General features: G+C 55.7%; 1 protein-coding gene across 3 annotated transcripts in view; it reads left to right on the top strand.

Annotated features, from left to right (window-relative positions):
• Tp73 (tumor protein p73) overlaps positions 1-14652 on the top strand; it is a 60747-nt gene extending 46095 nt beyond the window's left edge. For all 3 annotated transcript variants that reach the window (XM_050153417.1, XM_050153415.1, XM_050153416.1), the window contains 10 exons: positions 3998-4184; positions 4697-4812; positions 7126-7235; positions 7423-7565; positions 7928-8016; positions 8686-8813; positions 9187-9335; positions 9990-10128; positions 10528-10621; positions 11737-14652. In XM_050153417.1, the coding sequence (XP_050009374.1) occupies positions 3998-4184; positions 4697-4812; positions 7126-7235; positions 7423-7565; positions 7928-8016; positions 8686-8813; positions 9187-9335; positions 9990-10128; positions 10528-10621; positions 11737-12072 (1491 nt within the window). In that variant the 3' untranslated portion in view covers positions 12073-14652. The remainder of the gene's footprint in view (positions 1-3997; positions 4185-4696; positions 4813-7125; positions 7236-7422; positions 7566-7927; positions 8017-8685; positions 8814-9186; positions 9336-9989; positions 10129-10527; positions 10622-11736) is intronic.
• The last annotated feature ends 215 nt before the right edge of the window (positions 14653-14867 follow it).

Raw genomic sequence — 14867 nt, forward strand, 5'->3', positions numbered from 1 at the left:
ATTTGGCAGGGTTAGGCATTGAAGCCTGGGTCCTCCGAAGATGGGTTCGTAGAACATGGACTCTCCCTGCCCTCAGCCTATATCCTGGCATGGAGGTGTTCTGGCACAGGCTGAGCGATGTCATCTGGGCATCATCCCCTCCCTAGGGCTTAGGTGTAGACCCTTGTCCTATCAGGCCTAGCCTGTGTGAGCACCCACCCCAGACTCAGATGTCCCCTGATTGATCATGGACATGAATGATCATGAGAGCGAACTCAGCTGAGGCTAAGATACGCCCACAGAGTGGCTGCCCGGGACCTGTTATCGGCTGATGGGATCCATGGGTCTGCGGCTCTCCCAGTGGCTTTTCTTGAGGGGAAAGGGAACAGGGAGGGGAGGTACAACTTAGGGGCTGTGGACCTGGGTCCCTCCAGATTTAAGAGATCAGTCTGAGCTTACCAGATTCCGTGCCCTGCTCTGTGGATCTGTCCTAGCAAGAGTAAAAGCCTGTGACCATGGGGCTGATTCTCAAGGGGGGTCCAGAGTCCAGACACGTACAAACACACACAAACTATATAAAAGTGGGCTATGAAAAAAAAAACTAAAAAAATAAAGCCCCCACCACTGCCTTTCGTTCAGAATCTGTCCTAACAGATTCACCCAAGCTGGTTAACGGTATTTGCGGTTTTCAAGACGCTACATGTCCCGAGAAAATGACAGACAAGTTATTATCACATCCCTACTGTCCTCCTGCCCAAACCTGCCTGTGCCGGGCACCCAGCTGCCTGGGAGCGGGTGCGAGGAAATTAACAGCCCTGTGCCGCGCCCGCCCCCGCCCGCCCTCTCACCCACCACCCTGCACCAGCCCTGCCAGGCTAGGGGCTTCCAGCCAGGCGGGGACTATAGTGGACTGGGGTGGGGGCAGGGAGGGAGCGAAGGAGGAGGGTTCGGGAGAGGAGTGCGGCGGGAGGGACGTCTGCTCTGCCCCGATGTTGGGCAAAGTATTTCCTGCAAGCCCCGCGGAACACACGCATCCGCGCAGGCAAGTCTGGACGGCTCTGTGTCAACAGCCGAAGATAAATAAGATTTTATCAGCTCGGAATCTGTTGAAACACATCCATCTAGCGGTTCTAGGGATGGAGAGGCAGGAGGAGGGCAGCAGGGAGGAAGCCTTCTCACGTGACACTCTGGAAAAGAGATATCCACCCTCCTGCCCCTTCTTCAGAGTCTGACCCTGAGGACTGACCCCACAAACTCTGCCCAGGAAGGGGAGCACTGGCGACCTCCTGGTCTCAGGTCTTGAGTATCCTGGAGTCTTTCCCTGTGGCCGCTGGTTTTACCATCTGGCCCTCCAGGATGCGGGGAAGCCTCGGCACCCCACCCTCAAACTCCCTACTCCTGGCTAAAATAGATACCCACAGATTTAACCTATGGCCAGTGTAGGGCTAGCGAGTGTTTGTGAGCCCCAACGCCTCAAAAACCACTGTTTTTGACCTAATAGCGATGCCACCTGAGGGCGCAAAAAGTGAGGTGAAGTGTTTGCCTTGCTCTAGGGAGAGTAACCTCCTGTAGCTTCATCCCGTCCACACTGGCTCGGTGAGACACTTGCACCACCAGAGATGACTTGACATCAGGTGATTCTTTCTCTGAGAGATTATCATGCCGCAGCCGCTGTCTTGGTACCAGGGACAGCTCCTGGCACTTTAAGCTCCTCCCCAGGGAGGGGCATCTATGGCTAGTCCCTTACCAGCCCTGCTACTCTGAAGCGGTTCCCTAGCTTTCTCCAGATCACCCTCCCCCACCCCCGCCAGGGTCCCATTGTAAGCCATGGAGGGCTGTGCCACCCCACACCCATCCCAGGGCACCCATAGGTACAAAAGCCACCTTCTGAGCAGGGTGGACGGCTTCGGGACTTAGATCCTCAGAGGGCAGTGGGGGGAGGGGGGAGGGCTGGGGCAGGGCCCCGGGGATACTTGGGCACTGTGGTAAGGCACTGCTCAGGAGTAGGTGGTTGAAGGGAGCCCTGATGCCTCCCTCCGTGGCTGGGCTGTGCCCTGAGCCTGGCTCCATCCTGATAGGAGCACAGAGGTGAGCCTAATGCACGGTCCCTCCCGCCAGGCATGTTTGGGCTTCCCAGGAATGTGGCCTAAGGCACCACCATACCTGCCCTGCTCTCAGCCCATCCTGGCTCAGGCCCCGGTGGGTCTATGAACCTTTCTCAGGTCATGAGCGCGGGAGAGGAAGGAACCTCTGGGGTAGGAGCCCCCAGGTCCGTGTGCCCATCAGCTGTACCAACTCACCTATCACCTCACCTGGTAGTGAGAGCGTCCATGCTGGAACACGAGGCGTCTGACCTTGCTGGCACTCTGCCACATGGCTGGCATCTGGGGGTCTTGTGGTAAGTCAGTGGTAGGCAAACCTGACAGGTGGTCCTGCGGTTAGGGCAATCCAACCTACATTCCCGAACCAGAACGGGGGACTTCAAAGGCTGGCTAACAACCTCTTTTTGTTGCTCCTGGTGACTTTGACCCAGTTCCACCCCCAACCCTGAGCCCATTTTCTTATCCTCCGCAATGGGCAAACAACAGTCACTTGGTTAGCCTCAGGTGAAGCCCCTATGAGTTCAGGACTGTCTTGGTCCTCCCTCCCCGACAGGAGAGCAAGCACAATCGTCTGAGCCTGAGCCTTGCTGGGGAGCCTTCATTTGTGACTAAGAGGCCTGGGCACTCCGCTGGTCTGCCTGTGGGGATCCCCACACTGTGAACTTCATGTCACCCCAAGAAGTCAAACTGGCCTCCCTGGTGTGGCCCCGAGCTGCTGCTTTGACTAGAACTCTTTTTCTCAGCTGCTTTTCAAAACAAACCCCTCAGGGCTTCTGCAGGGCCCTGAGAGTGAGCCTCGCTTGCTCTTTAAATAGAATGGGAGGGACCTACTTCATGGTACCTCCTCCCACCTCCCCTTCCTTGCATTTACCCATTGTATGTGATATTTGGGTAAGCCTCTTATGGGAAACCTTGAGCCGACAGGATTCGGGTGGTCAGGATCCCCCACTGTCCCTTGCAAAGGAAAGACTCTTAGTATGTGCGCATCACCTGCTCTTCCCAGTTTTGTGACAACTCTCCATCTCGAGCCTCAGTTTCCCCAACTGTCACAATTGGGCACGGTGAACATTTTCCAGGTTGATGTAACTCATAATTCTAAGTCAATGGGGACATTAGAGGAAGCGGCGCACCGTAGAAATCCCCTCTAAACCCAAGGGAACCGCCACTGCCCCTGGAGAAGAAGGTGTGAGGAGTCTCCAGGGGTTTCAGGAGTGCAAGGGAGGGTCAGCTAGTGTATACATAAATGGACATACCTGAAGTGGCCTCCTCAGGGCCAGTTTGGTCCTTAGATGGGTGACCTGGGCCCCAGGATGGTTGGAGGAATAGCAGCATGACCCTGCCGGAATGGCATGACCTTGCCGCCCTGGCATGATCTTAGGTCCAGTCAGGTTCTAGGGTCGGAAAACCCGGTCATGCCGCACACAGCTGTCAAGCTTGGCTACCTGGACTCAGTGGCTTTTGTTGGTGGAATAGTGCTGATGTGACAGATCACCCTGCAAGGCCGTGCTGGCCCAGAGAGTGGAAGGCGTAAGCCGTCTACCTACAGAGTGTTTCTTCTGTGCAAGGCAGCAAAATGCAACTGTGGGCTTGTCGAGCAAGCTCAAACGCTCCAGATCCACCTCTGCAGCCAAGCGTAAGAGCTCTGCTGGGGAAACAAGACAGAGACGGATCCCCACTGTCCTCCCGTACTTTCTCATCCTTGACCCTTGCCCACCATTTGCAGCCTCTGGGATTCAGGTTGCTAAGTGGGCAGCAGGCATAGCCATCTCTGTGTTCTGGAGAAAGGATGTCTGAAGGAAGGCACACATGGGAGCAGGCCTTTTCAGGGTGCCTGGGAAAGGGGTCTTGTGGAAAGTGCCCAGACAAGCATGCGGAGCTGGGCTGTGAGCTCAACCTGGCTCTTCTCTTCCCCCCAGTACTCCCCACTTTTGAAGAAGCTGTATTGTCAGATTGCCAAGACGTGCCCTATCCAGATCAAGGTGTCCACGCCGCCACCCCCGGGCACGGCCATCAGAGCCATGCCTGTCTACAAGAAGGCAGAGCACGTGACCGACATCGTTAAACGCTGCCCCAACCACGAGCTTGGCAGGGACTTCAATGAAGGTGAGCACCCTCTCTCCACTGTGGGTCCCCAACCTCTATAGCACCATGGCCAGTGGCCTGAGGGCCCAACTGAAGGGGAAACCCGGCCAGCAGTGCAACTGAGAGATGTTGGCCAATGAGTGGGCTGGTGGCGCTAGCGGGAACTTTGAGCAGGAGCCCCGCCCCATCCCTTCCAGTCCATTTCCTCAGCACTGGCTGCAGCCCCAGAGGCTGCTGTTCCAGCAGGGGTGTAGCTTGGGAGAAGCTTGAGGGACCAGCTGACCCTGGGGAGCCTTGTAGAGCAAGCATTCCTGCAGCATTCCTGGAGAAGCCCGCAACACCCCCAGGGTCAGAAGATCTGGGAACAGCATCTGCCAGGCTCAAGGCCACCTGAATGAGGGTTGTACAGCTCTGAGCCTCGTCTGGGACTCTCACAGGGACAAGCCCTATGGTCTCAGCTCTGCCATGCACCTGGTACGGGGTGACAGGCTGGAGGATGTGCCGCTCTCTAAAGCTATGTCCCCTCCTGGCAGGACAGTCTGCCCCGGCTAGCCATCTCATCCGAGTAGAAGGCAACAACCTCTCCCAGTATGTGGATGACCCTGTCACCGGCAGGCAAAGCGTGGTTGTACCCTACGAACCCCCACAGGTAAGCTGGGGGCCAGACAGGGTGGGGTTCCTGGAGCCACTGCTCTGAGTTCAGCCTGCCTCTCCAGAGCCTTTTCTTGGCTGTTCATTTGTTTTGTGACCACATACTGTGTGACATGACCCTCAGACCTCTCTCTCTCTCTCTCTCTCTCTCTCTCTCTCTCTCTCTCTCTCTCTCCCTAGCTGTATAGCAAGGAATGGTCACATGACCTCTAAGCTTTCAGCCCTTCCCTACTAGGAGAGTCTAGTCTTGTCTATTTCTCCCAACGTGAGCATAGCTTTCTAGACATGGGAATGAGGAGTGAGAAAGAGTTCCTGGACATCTCAGACTCCGTTGGCAAGGACAAAACTAAGCCAGCAAGCATAGGGCTTTGGATGGAGGGTAGGGAATTCCATGCTGGGAGCTGGGGTCATGAAAGGGCCCCTAGACTAGGCTGGGGACCATAGAAGATGATAAAGGGGACTGGAGCTGTGGGACGTGGGCTCAGGAGAGCAGGAAAGATGAGGTGAAGGGTGAGACTAGGAGGGCCTGTGTGCAGAGCCTCGAAAGTGGGGTGCAAGCTGGAGGTGCCGTATAGTGGAGGTAGGTGGCACAGGCTAGATATGGGGTACAGGGTGGATGTGGAGGCTCAGGCTGGACGTAAGTGAGGGATCCAGGCTGGAAGTGGTGGTTGCAAAAAGCAGTCAAAGGAAGAAAGACTGGAGGAGGCAGGGGTTGACTTTTGGCAACGGAGGGGTGTGTGATCACCATTCTAGATCTGAAATGAGGCCCAGCTGGGGCCAAAGGCCAAGGTGGAGGGAAGTTGCTCTACAGGAATGATGGCCTGTGGCCCCAGGGTGGAGACTCAGAGGAGGACTGTAGACAGGCAGCTCTCATGCTGTGCTGGTGTGAGGCCTCCCCGGTCCTCTGGCAGGCCCCGTGGTCCTCTGAGGAAGCTGTTGTATCAGTAGGACAGGGCCAAGGGTGGACCAGCCTCCTCCCCTATCCTCACAGGAGGTCTCGCCTGAGCAAGCTTGTAAACAAAGTGGGAGTCTCATGCCCTCTAGTGGCTGCCAGGTGCAAGTTCTGGGAAGGGCTGGCATTTGTGGTTTTGGTGTCCTGATCTAGCAAGACCATGGAACTTCCTCCATTCTGAGGATGGAGTCCCTCTCATTCTTCTGCTCAGACGAGCCCAGAGCATGCAGCAAACATGTGACACAAAAGCCCACGCACACACACACCCACATACGGCCTTATGATTTGACCTCCATGTATCACGGGAGCTGGCTGAGGCAATCGCACCATAGACTCTGCACTTCCCAAGCGCTCTGATCCCAGAGCCAGCAGAGTGTTATGAGGGCACGAATGGACCCGTGGCTGGGTAGGCAATCTCAAGTGAGTGGACAGATGTGTAGGTGGAGGGGTGGGTGAGTAGGTGGGGGGAGTCAGGCCAGTGAGTGGGTGATGAACGGGAGGGGGGGTGGGCAGGAATGTAAACTGGTCAGTAGATGGTAGATGGGCAAGCAAATGGATGGGCGGGCAGGCGGGTGAGAAGTTGGCGGGCAAGGGAATGGGGTAGGTGTATGGGTGAGTGGGTGGGTGGGTAGGTAGATGGATGGCTGGATATGTGCATGATGGGCAGGCATGTAAGTGGATGGATGGGTGGATGGATGGGTGGGTGGATGGCTGGATAGATGATGGATGAGTAGATGGATGGATGAATGGATGGATGAGTGGATGGATGGATGGATGGATGGATGAGTGGATGGATGGATGGATGGATGGATGAGTGGATGGATGGATGGATGGATGGATGGATGGATGATAGATGATGCAGAGAGATGGAGAGATGGATGGATAGTGCACAGACAGGATTAATAGATGGTGAGTGGATGGAAGGATGGATGAGTGGATGGATGGATGAGTGGATGGATGGATGAGTGGATGGATGGATGGATGATAGATGATGCAGAGAGATGGATGGATGGATGGATGGATGGATGGATGAGTGGATGGAAGGATGGATGGATAGATGATGGATGAGTAGATGGATGGGTGGATGGATGAGTAGATGGATGAGTAGATGGATGGATGAGTAGATGGATGGATGATAGATGATGCAGAGAGATGGAGAGATGGATGGATAGTGCACAGACAGGATTAATAGATGGTGAGTGGTTGGGCAGGTAGATGGGTAGATGACAGAGAACCATGGTGCATCACTCCTATACCTATCTAGAACCAGGGCCAGACATGACAGCTAGAAGTCCCTTTTCCAGTTGGTTGGCTCTGCATACTGAAGCCAAGCCCTTTCCCTGTCTCCCCTGTGCACAGGTGGGGACAGAATTCACCACCATCCTGTACAACTTCATGTGTAACAGCAGCTGCGTAGGGGGCATGAACCGGAGGCCTATCCTCGTTATCATCACCTTGGAGACCCGGGAGTGAGTCTGCGGTGCCAGGATGGTAGGGGTGGGGCAGGGACTTGGGCCAGCACTGTGGGGGGCATGTCATGGACACAGAGAGGGCTTGCTCTCCTCGGAGGGCACTCAAGTCCAAGGCCAGTCCTGTGGGGTCTGCAGGGGGTGGGATTGATCAGGAGTTCACCATTGTGCTGCGCCCACCCTACAGTGGACAGGTTCTGGGCCGCCGGTCTTTCGAGGGTCGCATCTGCGCCTGTCCTGGCCGTGACCGCAAAGCCGATGAAGACCACTACCGCGAGCAGCAGGCCCTGAATGAGAGCGCCACGAAGAACGGGGCTGCCAGTAAACGTGGTGCGTGGGGCTCTGGGCCAGGGTGGAGGGCGGGTCATCCCTCAGGATGGAGTTGGATGTGCTGGGTGTGAGCTGGCGTGCCACGGCAGAAAGACACCAAGACACCAAGCATGTTCACATCCGTGGGATGGATCTGGGTCTCAGTGGCCTGGGCCTAGAGGCCTCTGGCTGAACAGGGCAAGTGCAACCCAAGCCAACCCAAGACAGTTCCTTTGTCTCTGTGCTCGAAGGCCAGGGCCAGGCGACTCTGGGCCCAGCTCCATCTGGCCTAGGCTTGCACTGTACCCATGCTCCACCTGTGGCAGGTGTTCACCTGGGCACCTTGGCCCTCTGACTCATGTCTTTCCTGACTTGCTTCCCAGCATTCAAGCAGAGCCCTCCAGCCATCCCGGCCCTGGGCGCTAACGTGAAGAAGAGGAGGAATGGGGATGAGGACATGTTCTACATGCATGTGAGTGACTGTCAGAGTGAGCTGGGGAGGACAAGGCCTGGGGGTGCCCCTTACCGGAAAGCCCAGGTGGGCAATTTCCAGATGCCACAGAGATGGGCAAAGGTGGCATCTAGGCAGCTGGGGTGGAGACTATGACCCTGAAGGAGATGGGGTTCAAAGGAGGCTCTGCTCAGAGTCAGACTCTGCAGTGCCCGAACTCAGTGAGTGTGACGATGCCAGCCAGGTTAGCTCTGCATCCAGGAGACCCCCATGGTGGAGATTCAGTAGGAATTCATGATCCTACCGGGCACAGCCTGTGTGACTCAGAGAACACTGGATGGTGGCAAGGTCATGGAGGGTTCTGAGAGAACGTTTTCTATTTCCTTGAGCATGGGTCCTATTGCCTATAGCTGCCAGATGGGAGGAGGAAGAGGAGAGCCTCTTAGTGGGAAGATTGGGCATGGAACTCTGAACCCCTGCAAACCCCCTTCCTGCATCTGCCTCTGGGCAGAGGAAAGAAAGCCAAGTTGTCCTGAGCTCTGGAGTGCAAGGGGACCCTGAGAGAAGAGCTACACTCTGCCACAAACCCGGGGTTCCTCCTAAGACTCCGGCTGCCCCCTCCCACCAGAGGCATGGAGCCAGGGGAGGCTCCCGGGCACCTGGGCAAAGGGTCTGCCTCTCTGTGCTCAGGTGCGAGGCCGGGAGAACTTTGAGATCTTGATGAAAGTCAAGGAGAGCCTCGAACTGATGGAACTTGTACCACAGCCTCTGGTCGACTCCTATCGACAGCAGCAGCAGCAGCAGCTCCTACAGAGGCCGTGAGTGAACCCCACCATCTGGATAGGGAAGTGTGGATATTCTGACCCAGCAGTGAGAAGGCCAGGAGCCCGGGAGGTATGGTGCACAGTAGGACCAAGGCAGCTCAGTGCTCAGAGGCATCTTCTCCAGGAACTTAGCCTTCTAGGACTTAGCCCCCACCTTAACCGCACCTCTGCCTTCTATGGGCCTTGTAAATGTTGATCAGGAGTGGGCAGGCGGGGCTGGCGTTGCTGGTGAGGTGTTCATCTTCCTGGTAGCTCTCTGAAAGGCGGGGTCTTCATCTACCTGCATCCAGGGATGTCCGCAGAAGTGCCAGGTGAGAAAGGAGTTGCTTTTACCTCTTAGGAATGTATGCTGTTGTTCTCTAAGCAGGAGTCACCTGCAGTCGTCATCCTATGGGCCCGTCCTCTCCCCGATAAACAAGGTACATGGTGGCGTCAACAAGCTGCCCTCCGTCAACCAGCTGGTGGGCCAGCCTCCACCACACAGCTCGGCAGCTGGGCCCAACCTGGGACCCATGGGTGAGTCCCTAGAGCAGAGGACACCTCGTGTGGGCTGCAGAGACCCAAGGGGGGGACTGGTTGGATTTACCAGGATCATAAACAGGACTGGTGGGGAACTCTTGAAGGTTGCTTTCCCTGCCACTTCAGCCTGGAGAAGGGCAATGGCCATAGGGAGGTTGGCTGTCTTCTTTCTAGTCCCAGGAGTCCTATGTCTGGGGCTTTGCCTGGCCTATCATCCCTCTTGAGGATAATCCCTAGTTTCACTCTGCCTCAGTTTCTCCATTAGCAAAATGGCAACACCAAGTCCCCTCATTTGAAAGATTATAGGACATGAGGCATCACAGCCGGGCGGGCTGGAATGTGGGTCTCCTCTGTAAGGTCTTTACATGGACATTAATGGATACGCTTCTGGCAATACGCCCAGGGGTGTCCCCCATAAGGGCCCTGGAACCTGGTAACACCCATACGCCAGCTGCTAATCCCTGGCTCATTTAAACTAAGTGCCCTGTACACAGCCACGTCCCACTTCCACCTCTTGAGGAGAAGAGTTGGGCCTATGGGTTCAGCCCTTGCTCAGCCTCAGACAGCCCTTACCAGGCTGGATCCTAACCTGGGACACTTCCCACCGCGTGTGGAGCTGCTCTCAGATTCCTCCATCATTCTTTTGCCCAGGCTCCGGGATGCTCAACAGTCACAGCCACACCATGACAGCCAATGGTGAGATGAACGGCGGCCACGGCTCCCAGACCATGGTTTCGGGGTCACACTGCACCCCGCCACCCCCCTATCACGCAGACCCAAGCCTCGTCAGGTGTGTGGGCCATGTCTGGACCTGGGTTTGTGCTGCACCCCCTCTTCCTCACCTGCTACTAACTGTGGGTTCCTGCTCTGGAGGAGCAGCCTTGCATGTGGCTCTGTTTTATTCTGTGTTTGAATTGCTTGGCCTGCCCCCAAAGGAAGACAGGCTAAGACGGTCGGATGTGTCGGGGCTCATCAGCAGGTATTGGCACAGAACCTTGGGAAGAAGGGCACTTGAGCCAGGCCTCCTAGGCTGAGACACTGATGGCTGGCCATACCTGCTCCAAGGGACCAGTGGCTTTGCCACTGCAATGGACAGTTCCCTCCCTAGCAAGACCTCTTACTCCTGGGAGACCTGAGCACACAGCCTAGCAATGGGAGTTAATGCTATCTTCTCAAATTCTCTCTGCAGTTTTTTAACAGGATTGGGGTGTCCAAACTGCATCGAATGTTTCACCTCCCAAGGGTTACAGAGCATCTACCACCTGCAGAACCTCACCATAGAGGTAAACACCGGCAGACCTCCCCAAAGGGATGGAGGGCCTGGCCCAAGGCAGAGTAGAGTGCGCCATTTAGGGTGGCAAGCCGGGGGAACTCCCAGAGCCTTTCCCACAAACAATCAGATTCTGGGTCTTAGAAGCCAAAACAGGCTCAGGTGACTTGAAGGAGGCTGGGTGGACATGTGCTCTGGTCCCTGGGGGTGACCTGGAGGGCTTTCTCTTTTGTTAAAGCCCCCTGGTGCCGCAGCCAAACTACCTTTAATTTGGGGGGCTGGGATTTTTCCAGGACCCAGTGGTTAACAAGTGCAGGAGCCAGGAGAGGACAGGCCCAGAAAGAATAAACGGGGCCCAAAGACCAGCCTACACATACAACACAGAACATTCTGGATTGGGTGTGGACTAGAAGGGTGCTGGACATCAAGACTGGAGCCCCAGCATCTGAGTACAGCCCAGTAACACAGCCAGCCTTGATTTGTCCATGGGACACAGCCTCAGGGCCTGGGGGCATCATCTCAGTCCCTCCTGCCCCTCCTATAACTATTTCCTAGACTCCCGCCTAAATTAGAGGACAGTCCATATCTGCCGCCTGCCCAGGGACCCAGGCTGGATACAGAGACTTATCAGAGGCAGTGAGGCTGGTGCCTGACGACCCGCATCTGTGTGACCACTAACTGCTTTCCTTCTATCTAGAGTCACATATTAACCCTTGCCTCACTAGGGAGACTCATGCGCTTGAAGCTAAGGGATGAGCCTGGAGCCGCTGCCAACTAATGGGTGCCAAGGGGCAGCCTGGGGCCAAGAGACAGGTGGTTCCTTAGGCCCCCATCTCTGTTCTCACTGTGATCCATGTTCCAGGCTGCATGCGGCCCCCAGAGAGGCCTTCATCACGGTCCCCTTCGACACTCCCACACGTCCTTTAGCTGTCCTACAAAACCATGTGGCTAGACGCTGTGCGTGCGCAGGTGACCCTGATGCTGTCCCTCTCTGGGCTGCTCTGTCACCCATATTGCCGTGTCCTAATAAGTCAGAAGCTTCCTTGCAGGTAGGATGTCTCTGGTGTGGGGGACACAGAACCCTGTAGTTTCTCTTTTATGACCACAAGGTGTCCATCACTCCCGCAGGACCTCGGGGCCCTGAAAATCCCTGATCAGTACCGCATGACCATCTGGAGGGGCCTGCAGGACCTGAAGCAGAGCCATGACTGCGGGCAGCAGCTGCTTCGCACCAGCAGCAATGCGGCCACGATCTCCATCGGTGGCTCTGGAGAGCTTCAGCGGCAGCGCGTCATGGAAGCTGTCCATTTCCGCGTACGCCACACCATCACCATCCCAAACCGCGGAGGCCCAGGTGGGGTGACAGGCCCCGACGAGTGGGCAGACTTTGGCTTTGACCTGCCTGACTGCAAGTCTCGGAAGCAACCCATCAAAGAGGAGTTCACAGAGACAGAGAGCCACTGAGGGCCGGGCCTTCTCCTTCCTCTGTGAGAAACCGCCCTGGCAAGCAGGACCCCTCAACTGTAGCCACGGAAACAGCAAGGGCCCTTTGCCAGGCGCCGTTTCCGAAGGAATGGCAGTCATGAACTGCCCCTAGGAAACTTCTGGAACTGCCCTACCTACATGGATACGAGGCAGGTGGTGGGCCAAAGGCTGAGACAGGGGCTGTCCCTTTGTGGGTAGGTATGCCCGTACCCACTCTCTACGCCCGTTCTTTCTTGAAGACTCTGCCATCTCCAGAACAGAGCGAGAGCCTTTTCTCACTCACCCTCTGCCGCAAAGTATTCTGGCGTCTTATTGTTCCTGCTAGCTGTGAGCGGCCCGGCCACCATGTCTTCTGCAGGTTGATTCCAAACTGTGTCTTGAAGGTGAAGTCTGGAGACAGCCTCTGTAGGATGTGGGGATGGATCGGTCCCTCATGTATGCCATTCTGCTGGTCCCCTGAGTCTCCTGCCCAGAACAAAATCAGAGTCCAGGGGAGGCTGGAGGACCAGGGGAAGCTTCTGGCATCAACACTCAGCCAGCACCCAAAACATGCTGGCCACGGCCTCTCTATGGACCTCTCTCAGCAGACAGAGGGACAGTGGGACTCAGACTATTGAAAATTGAATTTTCAATATTTGATAAAATGTTACTCTTTCTATTTGATGGGTCAACTTGCTTTCTTCCTCCCACCCCCACCACTCTAACTTTCCCAGCATTCCTTTCTGTGATCAACCTAGTGCATTCCTGGCTTTTCCATACACTGTTGTCAGCAAGCCTAGGAAAACCGACTGTCTGTTGCCAGGATGGTTGGATGGGACAGTAAGAGAGAGCACAGCTGTGGGAGGGCAGGTCAAAGTCCAGCTGTGAGAAGAACATCTGTCCTGCCCAGCCTAAATGCTAGCTCATCCCCATGGGGGGAACCGGGGCAGCTGCTGGGGGCTTCAGCCCTCATGGTGTACCCCAAGGACAGAGTGGCCTTGGAGAGACAGCTCCTGCTTATACTCAGCCAACGGAGCTCTCTCTGCCTGCCAGAAACTGTGAACTCCTGCAGCGAGAGCCCTGGCAGTTCCTGCAGGAATGGAGGACCACAGGGAGCCCCTGATGCCATAAAGCCTGATGCGCTGCCCAGACTCTGCGCGGCCAGCCATTCCCCTTCGGCCTGGCTTTGGTTAGCATGGCCCAACAGAGGCGGTGAAGACAATGGGATGGTAACACAGTCAGCACCACCAGGACTGGCTTCCTATTGGGCTGCCTCCTGGGAGCACAGGAGCAGACACTGCCAATCTTAGCGGGCTCTGCAAACTTCAGGCTGCTATCACCCACACCACACTTTGTGGGCCTCTGAGGGGCGGGGCTTGGGTGCACTCAGGGTAGGTGCAGGCACCGGGTTGCCAGAGATCAGCTGATCATGTAGGCTCTTCCAACTGGACAGACATTGACAGCTTAGCCTAGGGGAGGAGGTCCTAAGCAGGCCTGCACCCAGATGGTCCGCAGCAGCTACAGCCGCTGGCTTAGAACTTCTTGGGTGAAGGAAGTGGCCATCCTGGCATATACTAACACACCTCACAAAGCGAGGGCAAGTATACCCTTCTTGTTGCACAGAGGAGCAAACCAAGGCTAGACAGACTGCATTGCCTGCCTACGGCGTCAGGTCACAGTAGAGGTGGGTGACACTCCCGAGGCACACACAGCCCTATGCTACCTCAGGATCTACACTGAGGTAGCACAGGGATAGCATAGCATACTGTATCCTCACTCACGGCTCTGTGAGCCCCACTGAGAAGTGCTTGAGTTCCGGGGTCTTACACAAGTATATCTCAGGCATTGTCCAGGAGGAGCCATCCTAAGCACCCCACTTCATGCTCCTGAGAAGGGTTAGGAGGACTTATTTAATGGTGGCTGTCAACAGGAAAGAACCCATCTGAGGACTCAGAGCTATGTGTCTCCTCAGAGTGCCTCAAGTGCCAAAGCTGCCTCAAGAGCCTTCAGGATCTGCCACACTTGAAGGGAACCCCCACGGACTATCTCCAGAGAATAAATGTCACAGGAGCAAGCCTTGCCATGCTGAGAACACGTGTAGCTCTCCAGGAACCGGCCTTTGGGTCCAAAATAAACTCTGTTCTGCAAAACACAGAGAGCAAGAGAAAGCCAATCTTTCAGTCACCAGGATTCCCGGAGCGCTGATGTGGTAGACCGGGAGTGAGTTTGGGGGTGACCTGGAGACAGCTGTTGAGCAATTGCGGGTACCTCGAGGCTGGACAAGTAGCCATGCCACACATCAGCCTCTGTGGTCCCAGGAAGCTCCGTGCCTCCAGCTAACAGCTCTCTCTCATGGTCCTCCTGCACTGCTTGCCCCAGCTAACAGCTCTGGGTGGGGCTGCTTTGAGGTCACGGCATTGAGCTTGCAGCACCAGCCCTGGATCCCCGTGTGAGAATCCTGCAAGGGACAAAAGTTGCTACTTAGAACAGCATTTCAGACAGGGGACAAAAACCAAAACCAAACTGTCCATTTCCAGTGTAACGACATGCTTCTCCAGGCAGTATTGATGGATGTAGTCCAACGACGCTAGTCACTGTTTTGGGTAATGTCATCTTAGAAAAATGTGTTATTTTTTTAGCTGTGTTTTGGTGGGAATTTTTGTTTTTGTAATATAATTAAAAAAAATCACATGTTCCTGCGACTGGCTCTTATGACTAACCTCTCCCTTAGGCTTGTGAGGAGCGAGAGCAAGCACAGGCAGGAAGTGTGTGCACCTGCACGGGCCCAGTAGCAC

Source organism: Alexandromys fortis, unplaced genomic scaffold (genome assembly GCF_014885135.2).
Source record: "Alexandromys fortis isolate MF-2015 unplaced genomic scaffold, M_Fortis_MF-2015_v1.1 scaffold_88, whole genome shotgun sequence".
Classification (NCBI taxonomy): domain Eukaryota; kingdom Metazoa; phylum Chordata; class Mammalia; order Rodentia; family Cricetidae; genus Alexandromys; species Alexandromys fortis.